Source organism: Neocloeon triangulifer, unplaced genomic scaffold (assembly GCF_031216515.1).
Source record: "Neocloeon triangulifer isolate White Clay Creek 2 clone unplaced genomic scaffold, ASM3121651v1 ptg000022l, whole genome shotgun sequence".
NCBI classification, from domain to species: Eukaryota; Metazoa; Arthropoda; class Insecta; order Ephemeroptera; family Baetidae; genus Neocloeon; species Neocloeon triangulifer.
In genome coordinates, this window is record NW_026775562.1 from 2,364,325 (window position 1) to 2,386,830 (window position 22,506).

Here is a 22,506-nt window from a genome sequence, read left to right on the forward strand (position 1 = left end):
AGCGATTGAAAATTCCTAGAGAAGCACACACACATATTTCCTTTTCACACTTGACACAATATCTGGAGTGATTGACGCGGGGTCGACCCTTTTCGTCTCAACTTCCATCTCTCGTGCCGCCGATTCCTTTCACACTCGGCTCGACCCGCAATAAATCAACTTTTAAAAGATTAATAACCAAAAGCTTTCTTCTTTTCACTCTCGCGCGATTTCCATCTCTGGTGAAAAAGCGAGTCAATGCATCGTGTCTCGCCCTCGCACCTTTCCTTTCTCCTTCTCATCCCGGTCTTGCCGCGGCGATAAATGACCCGCGCGCGCTGCCTCAAATGGAAATGGTTCTCGCCCGCCACGCAAAAACGGATATTATTATTTTTCCAATCATGACAGCGCACTTCTCCAGATTGCCATCGCCCTGAAATAAACGATGAGAGGAGACGCCGACATTTTTTCCCGCCGCGAATTTCGCATGTGCGGATAAAATTTCCTGTCTGCGTTTTTGCAAAGGGGAAATCGCCTAAGTGCGGCCATTCCCATATCTCCATCTTGGAAAACACATTTGCCTCCACAAATGGGAAAATGCACCTCGATCCAATAAAACTGTTGTTTAATTTTTGATTAGCATTTTTTAGTCAAGACGTTTCTTTGAATATTTTCCTTATTTATATTTTGAATTTATTAAATGACAAAAAAATTAAAGAACCTTTAAAACATTCCTCCAGTTCATGTGGATTGGATTTTATATTATTTATATTTTAAGCGTCAAGAGGATTTAAGGATCGAAGACTTCTTGAGAAGGAATTATTTTATATATTTGTATTTTGTGTTTATTTTATGTTATATGAAGAAAAATTCAATTAAAAAAAATTGAAAATAACTAATATCTTACACGGATAATATTGTTTTAAATTTTATTCACTAAAAGTCATATGAAATTTCCCATTTTTTTTTCTTCATTAAATTGATTCAGATAAGAGTGAGAAATGTACTAAAAAGTCTATTTAAAATAAAATGAGTAAATAATAATAAAATCTTAAAAATTACGTCTGAAAAATCTAAAACTTGTGTCGTAAATAATTTTTTTTTATTACTTTTTGGCAAATACTTTTAACTTTTACACATTTCAACTGCATTCAATCAAATGTTACTTAGTTAGGAATATTTGATGAAGTTCCCGTTAATGCAAGATTAAATATTTATCTTCTTGAGATTCGCCCTGCTTTTCGCTTTTCCTGGTCGGTTAAAACTTTTGTGCTGAAAGATTCAAGGGTTGGGCCGCCAAAAAGGCCAAAACCGCAGCAATTTGCATTAAACAATTTTAATTAGTCACGAGCTCGATTATTGAGTTGCTCAGCAAAAATTAATGCGCGGCTCGTAATTGCTTTTGTGCGGTTTGTGGATTTATTGTGGCCGTATTGAAAAAAAAATATATTGAAAATAATAAGAGGGGCTGCTGCGGGACAGATAGGGCATGGCCGTCTCAGATTAGTGGTGGTGATTTATTGCCTCCCACCGCCGACGGTCGTTTGCATGCAAATTATTTGATAAGCCGTGACGTGTGCGTCCCCTTTTAAAATGCTCACTATCGGTTTCTGGAGAATTAAAGGGGTCGCTACTGAAATTTCGCGTTTCAGATTCTGCTAGAAATAGAAGTGATGATCCAAAATATTTACCTTTTACAATTTTATTATCTTTGTTACATATCGTTGGAATCATTTAATTTAAACAAAGTCTTGCAAATTTAGTATGTTTCTTACAGGATTTATCAGTTTTTGGGATACAAAGGACTTTGAAATTATAATAAAATTGGAAAAATTCGATTTCATATTATTCTGATATTATAGATATTATGCATTATTTCACTGTAAATATTTTAACTGCAGAAAATTTTTATAAAATGGCAGCAAATTTGAATTTCAAAATTTTTCTCTCGCCGAATTTTTTTTTATTTTCAAAATCTTGGAAGGATCTGTTTAATTTTATTATAAATATATTTCAATTTCCCTAAATATAAACAAATAAGTCTTGTTAATGACTTGAAATAAATATTTTCTAACAACTTCAGAGTTTTCAAAGGACAGAGCTCTGTTGAGAAAGTTTCATTTTATTAGCTCGGGAGCAGAAAAAGAGCAAAAGTAGTCGGCGCCCGAAATGATTTATTTCCCTTAATTATCTCTTGGGCCATTAACTCGCTCCTCATTTGACTCCAATCTCGCACCGGCTGCAGAATTAATTACCACTGCGCTAAAACGTTCATTTGTCACCGGCACGTAAAATTTAGAAGGGAATTTGTCCATTACGAAAAATAACCATTGAATCTTAAGTAATCATTTTAAATTTGTGTTTCAGATGGGAAATTCCACATGCTGCCGTCCGGCGAGTTGCTGGTGCTAAACGTGGACTCGTCCGACGTCTACTCGAACTACCATTGCCGCGCCACGCACCGCCTTTCCGACGAAACTCTCGTCAGCACCATACCTGGCAAAATCACCGTCACAGGTCTGTTGATATTTATCGCTCGTTTCAAGAATGAAATAAACTGAACTTGTTTCAAAAATTTTTATCTCCATATTTTTTCCTCTCTTTTCGGAAATATCAATAATTTTTTTGCTGACAGAAACGCCTAGAGGGGTGGTGCCGCCGCGGGCGTTCGAACGCAACGTGAATTTGGAGGTGAAGAGGGACGAACTGGTAATTCTGCCCTGCATAGTGGACAGCAATCCCCAGCCCGAGTACAGGTACGTGCCGAGGTTTCCACCGCTGCAGGCTCTCTCAATCCCCCTAATCCCTTTTCCGCACCACCAAGTCTCTATCTCGAACGAGAATCTAATTTCATGCAATCATCAAACCCCCAAACACAGGAATTTTTGTAAAAGCTCTAAATTATTTAATAACTTTATTATTAGTGTATTAAAAAATTTAATTCACTCTTCAATACGCAAAAAGTTAGTTGCTAAACATTTATTTTTTTATCCCTCTTTTAATAAAATTAATATTTTTTGGTCCTACAAGGGTTAAAGATTAATGTTTTGTGGATGCTTTGAGGAATTTTTACACACATTTCCAGTGCAAAAAATAAAATATTTGATAGTTTTGTCAACAAATTGACAGGGAAATTAACGAGTTTGAGATTTACTTCACTTGGGCAAACAATTCACTCGCCAAAATATAATCTTTAATAAATAATGCAAATTAGTAGTTTTTGTATGTTCCAAAGATTTTTTGTTTTTTATTAAAAATGTAGACACTTCGTTTGTTAAAAAAAATTGCATTTTTAACAATTTTCAACAGCATTAGAGCAAAAAGTAAAAACTCATTGCGATTTATCACGAAAGGCCCGTAAGGTGTAAAATATATTATAAGATTATAATTTTTACTAGCAACATGTTCTAAATATGAAGAGAATCTATTCTTTATAAAATTTTTAATAAATTTAAAATTTGGGCGCTAAAAATTGACTTTTGAATTCAAGTAATTGCGAATAATTGGAAAAATGTCACAATTAATTTTAACCGATCAAAATTTATTTTCGTTTGTAATTTTTGTTCTGTTACTGTTCAGGTGGTTCATGTTGAGCGACACGACGGGCCAGATGCAGCCTTTGCACGACACGGAGCACCGGTACCGCATCAACGGGCTGCTGGTGCTGCACAGGGCGCGCGCCGCCGACTCAGGGCGCTACATCTGCGTGGCCAACAACACCGGTGGCTCCGAGCGCGTCGAGTTTGGCCTGCTGGTGACGGCGCCCCTGGGGGCCCACGTGACCCCCTCGCACGCCACCGTCGACCTGGGCCGCAGCGCCGAGTTTGTGTGCGCCACAATGGGTCATCCGGTCAAGACGGTAGCCTGGGCCAAGGACGGAAACGTGCTCAGGGACGGCCACCGCGTCAGGTTTGTCGGCAGAGAGCGCCTGCAGGTGCTCAACGTGCAGCGCGAGGACCAGGGCATGTACCAGTGCTTCGTCAAGAATGACCATGACATGGCCCAGTCCACCGCAGAGCTTCGTCTCGGAGGTAAGTTAAAAACGTTTTAATATTTCCCTAATAAAACTTGTTTGAAGAAGTTGACAATCAAGGAGATGATCATGGAAATGAAGAAGTAGGGCTTTTCCTCCTTGTAAAAAATTGTTTTTATTTAAAATAAATTTTTTGCAACGACCACTTCATTTCCCTAATAAAACTTGTTTTGAATTTTTTAGTTGAAAAAAAAAACGAAAAAAACAATATCATTCACTGACTGAAAATTGAAAATTTTATGGCTTTTAATTTAGTTACAATTGTGTTTATTAATTTGATTTTCCATGGGGAATATTATATAAAATTTGATTTGCAACTTACGTTTAGTAATTATACCTCAATTTTACACTTTTTTTAATAGCATCTACACAATAAATGTTCATAATTTTATTTATATATATTTTTTTTTATAAATAATTTGCAATGCCAGATAAATTTTCTCTGTTAATTTCAAAAAAATAATTGGGGGATATTTACAGTCATGCTTTTGGGATTTGCTGGTGCTAACTCAGCATGCCAATAATTTGAAATTTTAGCAACAAATAATATTTGTTTCTAAATTTTTTAGATTTAAAGATATTTTTATTGTAGAAATTACATTGAAACAACCTTGGCGCTTCTAAGCTGGAATTTACGCCACACTTAAAAATTATTTTGTAAACTAGTTAAATGCAAAGAAAATATAAATCATATGTTTTTTCCTTATTCTAAAGGCTACAATCTACAATACTTCTATCAAGTTCTGTCTATGTATGTAATTGCATGTTTGATTTCTTTGCTCTTAAAACTGTAATTATTTGGAATTTTTTTTCCGATAATTTAGAAATATAATATTTTCATGTTTTTTCGTTATTAATGTTAATTCTTCAAAAATTAAGTTACAACGTAGAAAAGAAAAAAATACTAAATGTTTAGAAACGGCAGCACCTCCAAAGAAGAAATAATTAAAGAATAACTTTGATTTGAGATCTGCACATATCCTTGATGTCGTCGTCTATGATCAGGAGCAACTGAAATTTTAATGAACAGCACTTACAATTAGTTTGATTGATAAAATAATGGATATAGATGTACAGACCCAAAAGTAAAAGAAGAGGCCGCAAGAGGAAAGCAGGTGCCAGAGGTCGTGGTAGTCGAAGAATTCGAGCAACACGCACTTCTGGTTGAAAGTGCGGGAAACAGCCGCCGGTTCTTCCCACGTGGTGCTCGTTTCTCCGAAGCAAATCATCGCCAGCGTCCAACAAATGACGCTGGCCACAAGCAGAATCACCGGCTTGGGACGACAGAACCAAAGCGAACCGTCGACGACGCACTTCATCACCAAGTAGATGGCAGTACACAAGGCCAAGTTGGCCACCAGGACGATCAGAAGGCAGAATGCGATATCTTTAGGCCGAAGTGCAAGACCAGAAATGCAGAGCGTCAAGTTCAAAAGGAAGACTGAAAAATTTTGTTGTGTTTTACATTAATATTTTGTTAAAATTTGATTCTTACTCAAGGAGGTGTAGATGAATCTGTCTTTGCGGAACGCATCGGCTCTGACTTCGTGGAAAAGCGTCCTCGATGGCAACCGGAATCGCCAGCAACCGCAGTAGTACACGTGGATGCAGCAAAAAAAGCTGATGGTCATATAGACGGCACTGAAAACAATCCACGTAGCCAAGTAGTTGTCCAGCAACTCGCCAAGCCAACTGATGACGCTCAGCACGGCCAGGAAGAAAAAGGCGTTCTTGGCACGCATGGCTCCGCTGGGGTGTCGGTTCTGGTACAATTTGATCCCACACATCACCGCGATCACATACATGAAGCACGTGTCTGCAAAGATCAAATGAGCTTCAAAATTAAGCAAAATTTGTGTTCTCATGGCGTTTTCCCGCCTTTTCTTTAACAGTTTATTTTCAAACAACATTCTTAAAGATCCTCTACGGTAAAGTGTATTGCTCTTTATTCTGAAAGATTGCTAAATTTCGAGTATATCTGGTGAAATCACTATTTTAAAATTCCAAACCGTTGCTTCTCAATCAAAAGAAAACCTAAATACCAGAGATTCGCGCGAAAAACGTGTGAGAATTGAGTAGCCAATCAGATCAATCAGTTTGTTCCAAAAACTACAGAATATGGTCACATTGGCGCTGCGATCGCTGATTTTGCCACTAATGCCCCACGGCGATGCAGAAAACGTGACAAAATCAGCGATCGCAGCGCCAATGTGGCCAAATTTTGTAGTTTTTTGAACAAACTGATGGATCTGATTGGCTACTCAATTCTCACACGTTTTCCGCGCGAATCACTCGTATTTAGGTTTTCTTTTGATTGAGACGCAACGGTTTGGAATTTTTAAATAGGGTTTTTACAAGATAAACTCAAAATTTAGCAATCTTTCAGAATAGAGAGCAATACACTTGACCGGAGAGGATCTTTAAGACTTTTTCGGTTTACCTATTTGGAAGTTGAATTTGTTGGGACAGACGTGGTAGCAGGAGCTGCAGACGCACTCTGCGAACAGTGCCCAGCCCATGGAGTAGTAAAGGTTGAATAGTGGCGGGATGCCTTTGAAGTGGTTAATTAAGGGCTCGTTGATTGCTGCCTTCTCTCGTCTCTTAACTAAAAGGTTGAAAAAAAGTCCTAGATATCCGTAGCCGATGTTAGAGGCGACGTGGTTGAAGTCCGAGAGGAACATGAGCGGATGCGAGCAGAAAAAGTTGTAGTAACACCAGTCCTGTGAAATTCATTGACAACATAAATCTTGCATTTTTGCAAATATCTTCTATACCAAGTCTCCAGTTTTGTGAATGTTCGATTGGTACACGATGACCATGTAAATGACCGGAATGCAGTTGTAAATGATGATGGCCGCCAATATCCACGGGTAGAGGCTTTGCGAATACTTCCAGTCTTCCAAGGTGTGCCAAATCACGTGAGAAAGATAAATCGTATCCCCCGCTCTTTTATTTTTTCATTTGATTAACAAATTTTTCAAAAATTGGAGAAGAAATACTTACCTAATTTGTTTCTTCAGGTTCTCCATTGCCTTTAATTTTCTTATCTCACTGCATTCATAAATTTGATCAGACGACTCGGTACTGCAAAAAGAAAACTCGGCATTAAAAAATTTAGATGTAATTAAATTAACTGTTAGAGGCTCATTAAGTTTGCATATAAAGTGAAAAAATTCTTACAGATCTTCACCCAACCCACTTAAAAGTGCTACTAAATCATCAGAACGTCTCCTACAACAAAAAGAAATCAAAGATCATTTTCCAATAGTTGAAGTGTGAAAAAGTTCATGCACCTTATTTCTGCCAACCGTTGAAAAGGGTCACCCTGGTTAATGCGTCTTTTCCGAAATGCAATCCAGCATTTGAGCGACATCCAGACGAAAACTAGAAATACCGTCATCAGCAGCAAAAAGCCCATTGTTTCCGCTAACAGGAGAACAATGCTGACTTCAGAAATGTCTGTGATGGTCAGCGTCAGATTTTTCATGCGCACTGGTTCATCGATAATTGAAGCGTTGACTGAAGGCTGCAATCATCGAAATTAAATTATTGAGCTAGTTAAAAAATGCTCGCATATTCTCACCTGCGAAATAAAACCATCCAAGCATTTTTGGTCGTCAGAGAGCACGACAAATCCAACATAGAAATGTCCCTTGGGAAACATCTTTTGCTGTAAAAGTGATTTTTACATTGATATAACTTTTCATAAAAGAGAAAGTTGTACATTGATCATCATTCCCCCTTTCTTAGTGATTGTTTGACGGTAGTTGTCTCTGTGCGTCGAAAATTCCACCAGTTGGTGAATGGAGCACTGGAAGTCAACAAGTTTAAAATATTAATTTTAATTAAAAAAAAACCGTGTGAAGCTTGATGGATTTTAAAAATTTATAGAAAAACAGTTTATTTAAGAAAAAGAAATATTTATAGACAAAATAATGTATTGCACACATTTTATGACATCAGAGGCGTTGAATTTAACTATGACATAAGATGATAAGCTACATTGTGGCCGGAAGGGGATGTTTGCGGTGATATCTCATGATTATAAGTAGGAAAATTGTAATTTTTGCAAATGAAATTTGGTTATTACCCCAAATGAGCTTCAACAAATACAAAACTTCCATTGAAATTTTAAATATGTTGAATTTACCGATTTGAAAAGGCTCAAGGTGGTGCAGGAGTCATTGGGACTTATGACCTCAAGAAGGACGCTGGTCACATTTTCGGGAAAATCGAAACGGAAGTAGCGCGGTGACGTGGGTTCCGCGTGTGTTTGGATGGAGGTGTTGAGCGAAATCTTGTACGACGTCTGCAGGCTGACGTAAACTTCAACGCGGACTGGCCACTCGTCGGACGTTGACACGATCACCTCCAGAGATTCGTTGGCGTACGGACACGTCGTGTGAGACGCGAAACTATACAACTGTCCACTGTTGAAATTTGAAATCAACGTCAAATATTATTTTAAATAAAAGAAGCGAAAAATTTTGATACTTTTCCGCCTGATAGGGAAGTTCCCACGAAATGACATCCCTCTCCTGTCGAAGCACCACAAAAACAGGCTCGTCGCCGTACGAAGCGTCGCCCTTTCTGACGTGCACTCGGGCTGGATGCTCAGAACTCAACTTGAAATTTTTTGCTTGTTAGAAAAGAAAATTTAGATCAATTGTTAAAATTTTACATCATCTTTTGAAAAGAGCAGCGTGAAGGAATTCTTGGCGTTGATATATTCAATGTAGACCTGTCCTATTTGACCATTGATGGTGTCGCAAAAAGTGAATCCCACCAGGGTAAGGCACAGAAGGCCCAAATAGTGCAGGAATCTCATTCTAGAATTAAGTGAAAACTATTTAATGAGGATTAAAAATGTAGATTGATATGATTAAAATAATGAATGTTGTAAAATATTACTAGAGTACATTTCATAATTATTTCATTAAAATTTTAAACTTGATTTATTTATATTTCCTACTTAAACTTTTATTTGTTTAAAATAAGTAATATCGTGTGTACGGAGGATAAATTTTGAACCGATTACTCATGTCGATAAAAAATTTCTGTATTAATAATTTATCAAATATATAATTTTACCGGTGAATTTAAACACTGCAAACACTTCAAATTTTAATCTTTTAAGAAAGTCTAAGTGCTGATCGTTTTTGCTCTCCTATCGAACAAGGAAAGTGTGCAAAAATATTAGTCAGCGGCGGTCACGTGACCGACTTGGTGAGCGGTTTGTGTTGTCTGGAGCCGCAGATGCAATTTAAAGACCGGTAGTGGCCAAGAGATAACACAAAACGCGTGTACAAATGTGTTAAAAATTTAGCAATAAAAATGAAAATAATGTATTTAAAAGTATATCAGTGTTACTGTTTATTTGCCCAAATATATTGCAGGAGAAAACATAAGAAATTGTAGCATAATTTAAAAAAATTATCGCAAAAAGTTTTGCAAAAAGAATAATACATTAAAAAACTAATTTCCTGCCGTTGCACATTTGTACTAATTTTTATTAAAAGTTTCCCAAAATTATAAAAATAATAATTAAAATAAAAAGTAATCTTTATTTGAAACATGCAATCTTTTACTTTTCATAAAGAAAATAATAATTACTTGGTGAAAAGTTTCGGATAAAGAGAATAATACTTGCTTGGTTTATCTCTGTAGTCCTCCGAACACTTGTGTCTTTTTAACTCGCGCACATGCTTTTTATGCGCGGCGTGTACCAAGACTTTTTATCTCCCTCTCCTTTTAACGAACACTTGCTCGTTACAATTCACGCTCGCAGCTGACATCTACAATTTAGCAATTGATTCAACTTTGCGACTGCGTGTACTCAATTTTGCACAATTTCATTTGCTTGAGAATTTGCGGTACTTTCAAAATTGTTTAATAGAAAATCTCTAAAATAAATTATTATTATATTTAAATATCATTTCTTTTGTAATTGCGTTTCAAACTGGGCAATAAAGTCTAAGGAAGACACTTAAGTTTTTTCCATAGTCGATTCAAGATGAAAAAGTCTATTGCATTTTTATTATTTCTAGCAGAACAAAAAGAAAAATCATTAATTTTGCGAAACGTATCACCAAAACTGCAATATCAACCATTTTTTATTTTAGTAATCGCAGTCAAATAAGTAGTTCCGGCAGTTTCGTTTTTAAAAGGGAAAAAATTTTAAATGCAAAAATTTGCAACTTTTAATAACATTTTGCTTACATGTACTTTATTTTTCAATATTTTGTGTTAATAAATAGAGTGAAATTATTATTAAAATTTTGCCTTATGGCACCCGTGAGCTTATTAGGCTTATTGGGTTGGTGGGGAATATTATTATTATTTTTATTATAATATAATTTTTATTTTTTCAACTTATTATTTTGCTCCTTTCAATGGGGGAGGTCCATTTAGATTGGGACACCCCCCGTTAATTGCACTTTGGACTAATGATTGCGAAATTGGCTGGTGTGATTGCAGACACGCCTCCGCAGCTCATGTACAAGTTCATCCAGCAGACGATCCAGCCGGGGCCGTCGGTGTCGCTGAAATGCATCGCCGCCGGAAACCCGACGCCGAGCATCAAGTGGACCCTCGACGGCTTCCCCCTGCCCCAGAACGAGAGGTAAATTTTCCGCTCGCCGTTTTCCGCACCCGACCCCAATTGGCCCGCTTGATTGCAGATTCCTGATCGGGCAGTACGCGCCGCACGGCGACGTCATCAGCCACGTCAACATCAGCGCCGTCAATGTGGAGGACGGCGGCACCTACGAGTGCATCGCCACCAACAGGGTTGGCGACGCCAGGCACAGGGCCCAGCTAAACGTTTACGGTCAGAATCAAATTAAAAAATTAAATTGTGTAGTTTTGACAAAATTCTTCAAATTTAAATTTTCTTAAAGGTCTTTGTAATGAACAAAAATTTTTGTTAAATGAAACAAATCACATATTTTTACTAATATTGTTTTCTTTGCACTTTTTAAAAGTATATTTTGTTTGTGCGTTTCTTAGAAGTTTTAAAAACCTCGCTGTGATTTAAGTGAAATAGGAACATGAAAAGAAGATTAATTACAAACAATCTAATTGGCTCTCAATTTAATATACGTCTTTGGATTTTGTTAACCATTTTTTATTCTATTTTTCCACAAAATTAAAATAATATGCATTGTTTTATGGAAAATGGAACTCGTAGTTCAAAAATACATTAATGTTTTTATATTTCCAACCTGACTGAAAATTTTTTAATAGGTCTCCCTCATGTACGATCGATGCCTGAAATCTCTGCCGTTGCCGGGGAAACTCTTTACGTAGCGTGTCCAGTTGCTGGCTACCCTATCGACAGCATCAAGTGGTACCGAGGTAATTTTTTAAACATAAAAATAAACAAATCTCCCCGGTAAAATGAGATGAAAGGCGCAGAAATAGTTTTTTTTTCGCCAAGCTTGAATTTTTTTTGCCTTTTCCTCTTTTGTGCAGAAGGTTTTTCGCTCTCGCACTAAAAATTCATTCATACATGCAAAATGCTCGGCTGTTTATTAGGCCGTCAGCGCTAATCAACACATCAAAGGTGGAACCTCGGCGCGTATTCTTTTTGATCTGCTGAGTAAACCTAATTCCATATGCAAATTTTTGATATACGCACCCGAAAAGAGAAAAGCTAAATGAGTAGCCCTTTGTGACTTTCGTTTTTATAAAAACACAGGCGACCGACTCTTGCCGATCAACCGACGACACTTGGTTTTCAAAAACGGCACTTTGGTGATCGAAAAGCTGCAGGCCAACCAGGACGGCGGCTCGTACACCTGCAGCGCGTCCAACAAACAGGGCAACACGGCCTCGGGCATGGCCCACATCAATGTCATGGGTGAGTTTCAAGTGAACTGAAACCAAATTAATTAATCTGATCGATTGTATTTATGGGCTATAATTTCAGTAAGGGGTAATTAAGACTTCGGTAAAATCTCTCATCTCAAACAAAAAATATTGAATAAGTTGAACTGAAAACAATCCTGTTTCATGTAATTAAATGAGTCTTAAAATTGAGTGCAAACTTGAGAACCCTGAATAAGTTCCTATCATTCTCTATTAATGTTTGATACTATTTCAAGTTGAAATGCCAGTTTTCAGTCATATTGTTTCAATCTCAGTCAATCTTGCTTAGGGAGACTTAAAAAATCCAATTAGGACGAAATTAAAGATTATTACTTTATTATTATTTTATTTTGTTCTATTTTTTAGTTTATTGTATTAAAACGTTTAATATTGGGAAATAATTAAACATTGTAACACCATCCTTAGCAAGAGTTTTGATAAAACTTTGAAGATAAAAAATACCCATAGCCAAAATTAAAGAGAAGATTTTAAAAAGTGATGAAATTTTGAAGAATCAGATTTTTTTAGATGATTCCAAATCTACACATGTAGCCAGATCGAGTTTTCTTTCAAAAATTTGAAACTATAAAAGACACAGGATTACAGTTGCACTATTAATTATCTTTTCAATCACAAACCTTTGTTCTCATATCGGACATGTTCATTTACTTCTGGGATTTTAATTATTATTATAATTTGTTTTTTTTGTTTTTGAAGTGTGATTTTGGAAATAATGTCTGCAAGAAGAGGCGAGGAGCGACGGGCGGAGGCCTGATGGTGTGCGTCTGATTTCAGTCCCCCCCAAACTAAACCCTTTTAGCTTCCGATCGGACCTGCACCTGGGCGAAAGGGTGGGTCTGCAGTGCATGGTGTCCAAGGGCGACCCTCCGCTGGAGGTGACGTGGCTGAAGGACGGTCGGCCGCTGGGGACGGACCCTGAGCTGGTGGTGCGCCACCTGGACGAGTTCACGAGCAGCCTGGCGATCGGCGCGTTGGCGCCGCGCCACAGCGGCAACTACACATGCGTGGCGCGCAACCTGGTGGCCGCGGCTGCGCACTCGGCCGCGCTCTCCGTCAACGGTACTTTGCGCAACTGACCCTTGTGCCTTGTTTTCTTGTCTCTTTGCAGTGCCCCCCGCGATCACGCCGTTCACCTTTGGCGAGCTCTCGCAGGGCGAGCGGGTCAAGGTGACGTGCAGCGTGAAGCGCGGCGACATGCCCCTGAGCATTTCCTGGAGCAAGGACCGCAGGCCGATTGTAGAGCATGCCTCTGACGTCCGAGTCACGGACGTTGCCGACGACTCGTACTCTAGCATTTTGGCCATTTCTAGTGTTACCTCTAGGCATAGCGGCAATTATACGTGTGTCGCGCGCAACCCAGCCAAGGAAACCGCCTACACCGCCGAGCTGGTGGTCACCGGTAATGTAAAATCTGCAAAAATGCAGCCCCGAAAACTCGTTCACCCTGATTCCCACCCTTGAGGCCGAAATCGCAGCCCTGAAACTTTGACAAAGAGTTTCAAATCTAATAAAAATTCAAAGATTAAGCGAGGAAAAATAGTTAATTGTATAAGAAATTAAAATTTAATTCAGATTAATTCATTTTCAGTATCAAAATATGAGGATTATTTTTTCTGCTAATTATTTCTCCTTTGCTAAAGAGAAATTTCTACTTAATTTTTTACACATTCACATCATAAAGTTGGCCAATAAATAATATTATGTGCTCTTATTAATTTTTTTGAGATTTTTTAAATAGCACTATTGAACTGTGACGCTTTTTATATCAATTAGGAGAAACATTAATTTGTTCATTATATATGCATTCGCTCTATACAGAAATTTTAAATTCAGTTCATTCTTTTCCCAAGTTGGACTGCTTTTAAGAATTATGGAGCCCGCAAAACAAATTTTAAACAATCTTGATCACCCTGACAAGAAATATTGAACCAATTTTTGGATGTAAAAGTTTTAAAATTGAAAGTTGACCTGAATGAAAACATTGTTTAGCGGAAATTTTTTAATAAAAGAGTTATGAATAAATTAAAAAAATCAATTTCTGTTTGACGTGGGTTGCGTATTTTGAGAATTAACCTTTCCACTGGTAGACATAAATATCCAAATGAATAAATAATTTAAGGATTCAAAGATTTGGAAGGAATTCCATAACATTTTCCACATTTTTCCCCGTTTTATCGAGGTTAAATTTTTATGAAAATTAGAAATTATTCCTTATTAGTCATTTACAAAGAAACATAATTTAAAAAATAATTATATAATTTAATTTTGAAATGATTATGGAAGGAATAGCATTTTTCTTTTGCTCATGCAATCTCCTCATTCAATAAGCCCATTTAACGATCATTCACACTGCCACTTTTTATGTGCATATACGACGTGGTGGCGAAATCTCGCTTTCAAAAGGGTTAATGATGGGCAGGGGCGGATTTCGGCCGATCGCCCATCCCAGCGCACAGCCTACATGTGTGTCGTCTGTCTCTATGTGTAAAGCCCCCATCCATCACGCGACGAAAACCAATTTCCCTCAACACACATTCTCTCTCTCTCCAACTCTACTTTCACACTCACACACACACAAACGGACAAAATCCCCCAAAATGGCACGCTGGCTTGCAATTCTCTCTCTCTCTGTGTAACTAACTCTGTTCTCTCTTTCACTCTCTTCCAAACTGTCTCTTGACACGCATTTACACACACACAAAAGCAACACGTGTGTACAATCACCCCCTGTATAGCTTCAATTACACACCCTTTGTTGGTTTTGCTGCTCTAATGACAACTCGTAAAACGAAAAACAGAGCAATTGGTACATTTCGGCCCCATCCGAAATAATGATAAAAGCTTCAATTTGTCAGATAATATATTAAAAAAATAACAATAATAATAAAAGTTCTTTGGAAATTGATTAAATTTGAAAGTTTTAAAATTAATTTTTTGGGTTTTTGTTGAATTAAAAAAAGGAAAATACATTCACAATGGACACTTACACACATCTCATCAAATCAGACCGAACCAGTATTTTTTTGGCCGTTCTGTCTTTGAACGCGCGTATGACAGTGAGCTGCCCATGCCCTCTCTCGCGAGAGTGAGCACACAGCAAACGAACCAGGTAACATTTCTCGCATGCACTCGAGCGCCGCGCATGGACTTTTTGGCACGCTTTTGCACTCTCTGCTCACACCACACACTCTGCCGCGCGGTGAGACTTGATCATTTTTAATCTCTCGTCTTAATTTTGATGAATTTTTACTTCCAAACTCAGAAAACAAAACAATGAAATGCACAAATTTCCATATATTATATTCTTTGAAATGCACCACTTTCTGAATTTCTGATGCCTGCAGCACTCTGCCTCGTCGATATTTTGCACTATTCCATCCATTTCCTCAAAGTTTTGTCGAATAATCAAATTAATTTTTCAAAATATAATAAAGTTCTTTGATCTTGTGCTGAATTTCTTGATACTTTTCAAAGTCAAATCTTCAAAGCGGAAGACAAGTATAATAAAAGAAAATGATTTTTCAATTTTCCATGAATAATAATAAAAAAATTAATTATTAGCAATTTCTGAGCGTCTTTTGGGTTTCAGTGCCGCCCAGTTGGGTTGTCGAGCCGGAAAACAAAGACGCCAAGCTCGGCCAAAACGTCGTCTTAAACTGCCAGGTTGAGGGTTTTCCAAAACCCACCATTGCCTGGAAAAAAGCTCTCGGTATTTTAATGTTTCAAAATCAAGAAAATTAATAATAATGGAAAAACTAGGGTATAAACCTGGCGAGTACTCGGAGCTCCGCCCGATGGAAGGGTCGACGCACGGCCCCATCCACCCTGTGCAAGGGGGCTCGATGCAACTGCTCATAAACGGGTCCCTGCTGATTGAAAGCGTCAAGCAGGAGGACGAGGGTCGCTATCTTTGCGAGGCCAGCAACGGAATCGGAATTGGCCTCAGCGCCGTCATCACCCTCACAGTCAATGGTATGAATAATAAAAAAGTTAACCAAGTTATTCATGAATTTAAATCAAAATTTTATTACGTTTAATCGTTAATTTTTTTTAAGCACTGCCAAAAGATAATAATCTAACAATTTATGGCTTAATTCTAATTTATGCGTATATTTAAAACACCCTCAAAAATCATTATAAATTATTTAATTGAACTCTTCAAATTATAATTGAGTTGTTCTTGAAAATATGATTTAAACAGATACTTTACTTTACAGTGATAACTTTGTGTGTCAATTTAAATTTACTGAGACAGCTGAATTATAAACATTTTTTGCTTTGGCCGCCAAAAGATAAAAATAGTTTGCCTTTTTATTTAAAAAAAAAGCTGCACATTTTCAGAGAATATGTCATTTTTAAACCCAATCTTTTTAAAATTTGTAATTTAAAATTAAATAAATTTCGCATACTATGTGAAACTAAAACCCTCTTTATTCATGTTTTTGTGATTTGGCAGCGCCGGTCCAGTTTAAGATTCGGTCCAAGAAGGAGCTGGTGCGTCGCGGCAGCACCGCCAAACTGCAGTGCAAAGCTTCGGGCGACAACCCTATCATGGTCAAGTGGCAGAAGGAGAACTCACACTTGGACATTCACTCCATTAGGTACAGAAATTAAGTATTTTTACTCAACTCCTCTAACTCCAATTGATTTTCAGTATAAAAAACTCGACTTTGACTCAAGAAAACGGACTGATATCAGAGCTTTTGATTTACGATACGAAACGGACTGACAGCGGGGTTTACACCTGCTTTGCTAGCAACGACTTTGGCCACGACCAAATGGCCATCCACCTTTTAGTTCAAGGTATAAAAAAAAATTAAAAATAAGTAGAAATTACAATATAAATTAAAAATTAATTTTCAGACGCTCCTGCCAAACCAACGAATTTACGAATATTAGAGTACGAATCTAGGAAGGTGACCTTTGAATGGAACCAGGAACAGGATGGTAACAGCCCCATCACCAGATACGTCGTCAGCTACAGAGCATTACATGGTAAATTTCAAAGCATACAACCTGCCAAACACCATTGCAGAGCAAGTTGCATACATCTTTTTGAAAACTAACTTTTGTTCTAAATCAGGGGTGGGATCGCAAGTGAGTCAGCAGGTGGTGGACGGCAGCCAGACGTCAACTACGGTCAGCAATTTACTGCCGGACACAAGTTACACAATACAGGTGGCGGCCGAAAACCAGCTTGGCGTGGGTGAGCCAAGTGACGAGCTGCAGGTGCGCACAAGTGATGAGCAGCCGAGTCACAGTCCGCAGGACTTAATGGTCGAAGCCCGCACTTCCACGCAGCTCCACGTGTCCTGGAACTCGCCGCCAGTAGACACTTGGAACGGACAGCTGCTCGGATATTATGTTGGACACAGAGAAATGATGAGGTATTTTTTTAACTTACAAAATTTATTTATGTTAAAAATAGAGTTTTTTAAAGATTATGAAATACATGATTATTTAATTTTGTATCTTTTTTTGTTTTAATTTAATATAAAAAAACTACCATAAGCTTTTTGGAAACAAAATTTTTTCCCCAAAGCTGTCTCCACAAAATGTTTTCGATGTTGATTTTTTATATTATATTTGAATGGTTTAATTGAATATAAGATTTAATTATTAAAAATTTGCATCAATTTGAAAGCAATCTAAACTTTTCAAAACCTTTCAGTAATGAGCGTGCCGGCACAAACCAGTACAACTTCACAACCGTGCCTTGGCCCGGGAACGGAAAGGCCGAGTTGAAAATGGACAACTTGAAGAAGTTCACAAAGTACTGCATTGTGGTGCAGGCGTTCAATATGAAGGGCGCCGGCCCCACTTCGACTGAAGTTGTTGCTCAAACTCTGGAAGATGGTCAGTTTTTTAAATGAAAAATTATAAAAAATTACTATAATATTCATAATGATTGATTGGTTCAGTTCCTGAGGCTCCTCCGCGTGATTTGCACTGTGCTGCAAGCACTTCAGAGTCCATTGAGGTTAATTGGCAGCCTCCTCCGGATGACAAGGTCCACGGCGTCATCCAGGGCTACCGACTTTATTACGAAGCCGTCGAAGATAGTTGTAATAATAATTTACCACTAATGCAAATTTTTTGATAATTTAAAACAATCATTTCAGTTGATTTATACCAAATAGACAATTCCGCTCAGAGCAAAATGACCAAGTCATTGACCACAGTTCTTCACGGCCTCTTAAAATACACAAACTACAGCATCCAGGTGTTGTCCTTCACCCATGTAGGAGAGGGGGTGAGAAGCACCAGAATTTACTGCAGGACCAAAGAAGATGGTACGAAAAAAATTAATTAATAATGTTTGTTTTAAATTAAATTTTCTAAATTTTAGTTCCGGGTCCACCTGCTGATGTGAGACTTTTAGCCACCAGTCAGGACACAGCCCTGGTCACGTGGCTCCCTCCAAAACAACCCAATGGTGAAATCCAGAAATACTATATTTACGTCAGGGTGATGGATTCGACGGGGAGGAAGGTCGAGCCAAAGGTCGTCCCTTCAAGCAGTTTTGAGTACGAAATCAGAGACCTGAGGAAGAGGCACCGCTATGAGGTGTGGGTGGCTGCCCTCACCAGGGTGGGCGAGGGCCCTGGCACCCCCGTTTCCTCCTTCACCCCTACCAATAAAGGTGAAGAAAATTCTCCATGGAATTTTTTTTATTAAAATTTCTTATCCAGTTTCAGCTGCCATTGCGTCCTTTGGAGGACACATAGTGGTGGCGAGCAGGAAGGACGTGCGCCTGCCCTGCAGGGCGGTTGGCCAACCTGAGCCGGTGAGGCAGTGGTTGGCCAACGGACGACCTTTGAACCTGCAGCATTCGGCCTCTGAGCAACGCAGCACACCTTTGCAGATCCTGAGCGACGGCACCCTTTTGATGGCCAGTGTTCTCAGGACTGATGGAGGCGACTACACCTGCGTGGTCACCAACGAGCATGGCAAGGACCAGATCACCTACCAACTTTCTGTGCAAGGTCTGGACATTTACCATTAATTTGTCTTTAATAATCAGTAAATTTTATGACTTGATACTATTTTTTATAAATTTAGGAGAAAGTAGAGCAATATTTTTTCTCATTTTGATAAAGAAATTTTACAAGAAAATCATGAAAAATAATAGTCCTCAGAGTCAGATCCCAGTCTTTTAATTGGTTGGGGTCTAATTGTTGCAAATACACTAAAATTTGAAAAAAATGAGCCTGAAATTGCAAATGACAATATGGTTTAAAAATATTTAAATAATGACAGTTTTATGTGCCTCTCTGGCTATAATTCAATTGCTGCACAGTTATATAAATTCTAAAAAAGTATCAAATTTTTTTTAAAAAATGCCCAGCATTATTATTTTTCTTAAAAGCACATTTGTAATTAAAAATAAAAATTAAACAATTTGTTTTATGGAGAATTATGAACTAGTTTTGAATTTTATGTGTAAATATGAAAAAAAAATTAAGTTAATATTGTTTCAAATTTCAGTTCCACCTGCGACGCCATTGTTGCACTCGACGGGCTCATCTTCCTCGTCAATCCAACTGCAGTGGAAGTTGGGCGACGACGGCGGTTCACCTGTAAAAGGGTTCGTCTTGCACTACAAGCCTGAGCAGGGTGAGTGGACTGAGACGAGGGTGGACCGGCACCACAGCACATTCACCCTGAGCGGCCTGCGGTGCGGCACCCAGTACCACGTGTATCTGGTTGCATACAACCGGCTCGGCAGCAGTCCCTCCAGCGTCGTCCTCAAGGAGCGGACGCGCGGCTCCAAACCGCTGCCCCCACCCCTTTCAGCCGCCGACGCCTTCCTGGTGCTCAACGCCACCAAAATCGGCCTCAGGCTCGAGAGTTGGCCTGACGGCGGCTGCCCCATTGTCTACTTTGTGGTCGAGTTTGTTCCTGTCGGAAGCGCCACCGGCGAGTGGCAAGTTGGTGAGTACAAAAATGGAATGTTGTCACCTCAAATTGAAATGAGTGTAATTTGCTAGAATTTGCTCTAATATAATTATGGAATATAAATTATTTTTTAGAACTGATAAAAGTTCCCCCGTTATCTTATACAAATTTTATCAAATTGGTTTTAACACCCAAAATATTCAGTTTTCTTTAAAAAATAATATTTTATTTCTTATTTAATAACATCAAAAATTTAACAATTTCATTTTTTCACCTGGAATGTTTTTTTTATATATATTTCTCAATTTTTTCTACCGCTCAAATGGGCAGTTTTTGAACTTGCAGTCACTCAGGCTTCCTCCCCTCAAAATTTCGTTTATCACTTTCAAAACCGGCGCTCTTCCGCATCCCAGTTCATTGTCCCAATCGTCCCAAGTAATTTCCTCCATGTAAACTCCACCCAATCGCATTGAACGTACCAATTCGCACCTCTTCAATACAAACTGCAAGTCCTCGATCGCGAACCAAAAAATTCCGTCCGAAGCAAAAGATTGCATCGTGTAGTTTAAAGTGACCGCGTACGACTTTGACCTCTGCAGCTCCAACATGTACTTTAACCGAATTTAAAAAATATTTATGTCGGTAATAACAAAAAATTATACCTCTCTCCAAATTACATTTGAGTGGAAAAAAGCTAGAATGTTGTAACCAATCGCGTTAGGGGCGAATTTTGCCCCTAGTTTCATCTTCATTGTGTTTCCCTTGAAGGCAGAAAATATTATTTTCCTTCCGTCTCCAATTTGAGCGACGAAATCACGCATCAAATTTAACTGAAAAAAAAAATCAAAATTGAAGTAAAAAATTTATTTTTGTAAACCTGGATGTCGAATGGAATATTAGGGCCGGTGTAGACTTCATTCGAGATCATGTAGTCGCCGTTGAGCACCAGCAGGAAGTCGACCGCCTTGTAAAGTCGCGAGTTCAGAGTCTGGCTGAGGAGAAACTCTTTCTTGGTTGTGACCAGAGTCGCCAAAAGCAGACCTTCCTTCCCCAATACTTCCGACAAGGTCTCGACCAAACTGGTGAAGTTGAACTTTTCCAAACGGGCATTCGCGTTGCTTAGAATGGGCAATTCCTACCAATCAAAAATTTACTAATGAAATTAAAAATTAATTAAAATCCTACGTAGGGAACTCCAGGCCAGACCCATCTCAAATACACGCCGTCCACTTTCCAGATTTTGGCCGTATCCAAAACGCTCGCCGCGAATTGAGACCTAAGCTGTGTGTCAAAACTTATTCTGGCCAAATCTGCAGGCGACACGAGTTGCTCAGCCAGATCATTTGCGTCGTCCCCGATGGCGAGAAAAACTTTCATTTCCCGCATTTTATAAACTTGCACCATAGACTGAAATTCTGCACTGATGAATTAGTCGAATGAATTGAAAATTTTCCAAGTTTTAACCTTTCGAGTAATTTCGATTGTCCATCAACTGGACGGTCCCTTTCTTCAGGATTAGTCCGTCTGAAATTATGACGTGGGTACATAATTTAGAATCAACCATCATTCTTTCTATTGGTTTTCTCCCATTTCTCTTGAAAATGCTATAGAAATGTCTTATGTAATTATCAAAAATTGGAAATTTTAGTGAACCGACTTGCGACTGATGGTGCAGAAAACGCTTTTTCTGTTGTCCCAAGGCACGAACTGTTTGGCCAAACAGGAATTTCCTTTCGACTCGGCCACTGCTCTTAAAAAATTCATAATTATGATTTTTTTTAACAAAATTTTTTACTCCCCGCTCCAAACTTTGAGTAGAGACACGTCTCGTTGCTTTTTGAATCGATTTCCAAACACTGGGCCACGCAGGACCGCATGGCCGACGTAAAATTTGGCTTTCGCAAAATTCCATCGCTTAGACAAGGCACCGAACTTGTCGTTTTCATGATGAGAATCGCCGCCGACAGAATTTCAAAAATCATTTTTCCTGACATCAATTGCTGTATGGCGAGCTCCACATCCGTGCAAAGTATGACCACGAAAAATTACCTCGATATCCGCTTAAAATCTCATTATATTTTTTATATATTCGGAATTGGAAAGCATGTCCGCTATTAAAATACCATTGGTGAAATTTCTAACCTTGGGTTTTATCGGCCTAATTTTTCTCATTCGCATAAAATGTTCTGCAGTTAAAAGGGAATTTGTCGTGATTATTTTATCTCCATTATGTGAATTTATTGCAACACAACACAACAACAAAAAACTATTTTTCAACCTAATTGGAAACAAAATCAAATCGACAAAATACTCCACAAGAGAATCTAAATTGTAAGGTCTACTGGTAATTTTAAAATCTAGGATTTCTAGCGTCCACGATGAATGTAAAATAAACACTATAATTTTTTTTACAAGATTAAGCCCAGGTTCGATTTTTTCATGAAATTCAACTTTTTGCGTTAACTTTCAACAGAATAATAATTTGTGCTTGTTGTTTTGATCAAACAGAAACAAACTCGAGCTTTGTGTCACATATTTTGTCCTCAAATCCCGTCATCGGGTTCGATCTATTTTCGGAAAAGGGTCCTTGGGGATGCACCCTTCATTTCTGTCCTCTCTGTCATCTTATAATTAAATCACGTCCCACGATGAAAGGGGAACGCAGAGGAATTAAAGGATTTGAATAGCGAGTTTTCAACAAAGAC

General features: G+C 38.3%; 2 protein-coding genes across 7 annotated transcripts in view; one reads left to right on the plus strand and one right to left on the minus strand.

The window, feature by feature from the left end:
• LOC132204857 (cell adhesion molecule Dscam2-like) overlaps positions 1–22,506 on the plus strand; it is a 104,432-nt gene that overhangs the window by 56,859 nt on the left and 25,067 nt on the right. For 4 of the 6 annotated variants that reach the window (XM_059633697.1, XM_059633698.1, XM_059633702.1 and 1 more), the window contains 20 exons: positions 2,347–2,496; positions 2,615–2,735; positions 3,559–4,010; positions 10,490–10,634; positions 10,693–10,841; positions 11,258–11,368; positions 11,712–11,873; positions 13,011–13,301; positions 15,492–15,611; positions 15,662–15,874; positions 16,359–16,503; positions 16,557–16,705; positions 16,766–16,897; positions 16,986–17,289; positions 17,574–17,758; positions 17,824–17,967; positions 18,025–18,195; positions 18,252–18,545; positions 18,595–18,888; positions 19,391–19,837. In XM_059633697.1, coding sequence (XP_059489680.1) covers positions 2,347–2,496; positions 2,615–2,735; positions 3,559–4,010; positions 10,490–10,634; positions 10,693–10,841; positions 11,258–11,368; positions 11,712–11,873; positions 13,011–13,301; positions 15,492–15,611; positions 15,662–15,874; positions 16,359–16,503; positions 16,557–16,705; positions 16,766–16,897; positions 16,986–17,289; positions 17,574–17,758; positions 17,824–17,967; positions 18,025–18,195; positions 18,252–18,545; positions 18,595–18,888; positions 19,391–19,837 — 4,179 coding nt within the window. Of the gene's footprint in view, positions 1–2,346; positions 2,497–2,614; positions 2,736–3,558; positions 4,011–10,489; positions 10,635–10,692; positions 10,842–11,257; positions 11,369–11,711; positions 11,874–12,676; positions 12,962–13,010; positions 13,302–15,491; positions 15,612–15,661; positions 15,875–16,358; positions 16,504–16,556; positions 16,706–16,765; positions 16,898–16,985; positions 17,290–17,573; positions 17,759–17,823; positions 17,968–18,024; positions 18,196–18,251; positions 18,546–18,594; positions 18,889–19,390; positions 19,838–22,506 lie in introns of all 6 variants that reach the window. The other 2 variants (XM_059633701.1, XM_059633700.1) reach the window with 2 other exon arrangements.
• On the minus strand, positions 4,278–9,788 carry LOC132204859 (SID1 transmembrane family member 1-like). Its single transcript, XM_059633704.1, has 14 exons — positions 9,663–9,788; positions 8,694–8,841; positions 8,507–8,637; positions 8,163–8,442; positions 7,737–7,823; positions 7,596–7,682; positions 7,306–7,538; positions 7,193–7,243; positions 7,016–7,096; positions 6,787–6,958; positions 6,453–6,732; positions 5,508–5,828; positions 5,092–5,453; positions 4,278–5,023 (listed from the first exon to the last, which is right to left on the minus strand). Exons 2-14 carry the CDS (start codon positions 8,838–8,840, stop codon positions 4,958–4,960), a joined length of 2,298 nt encoding a protein of 765 aa, XP_059489687.1. The 5' UTR covers position 8,841; positions 9,663–9,788; the 3' UTR covers positions 4,278–4,957.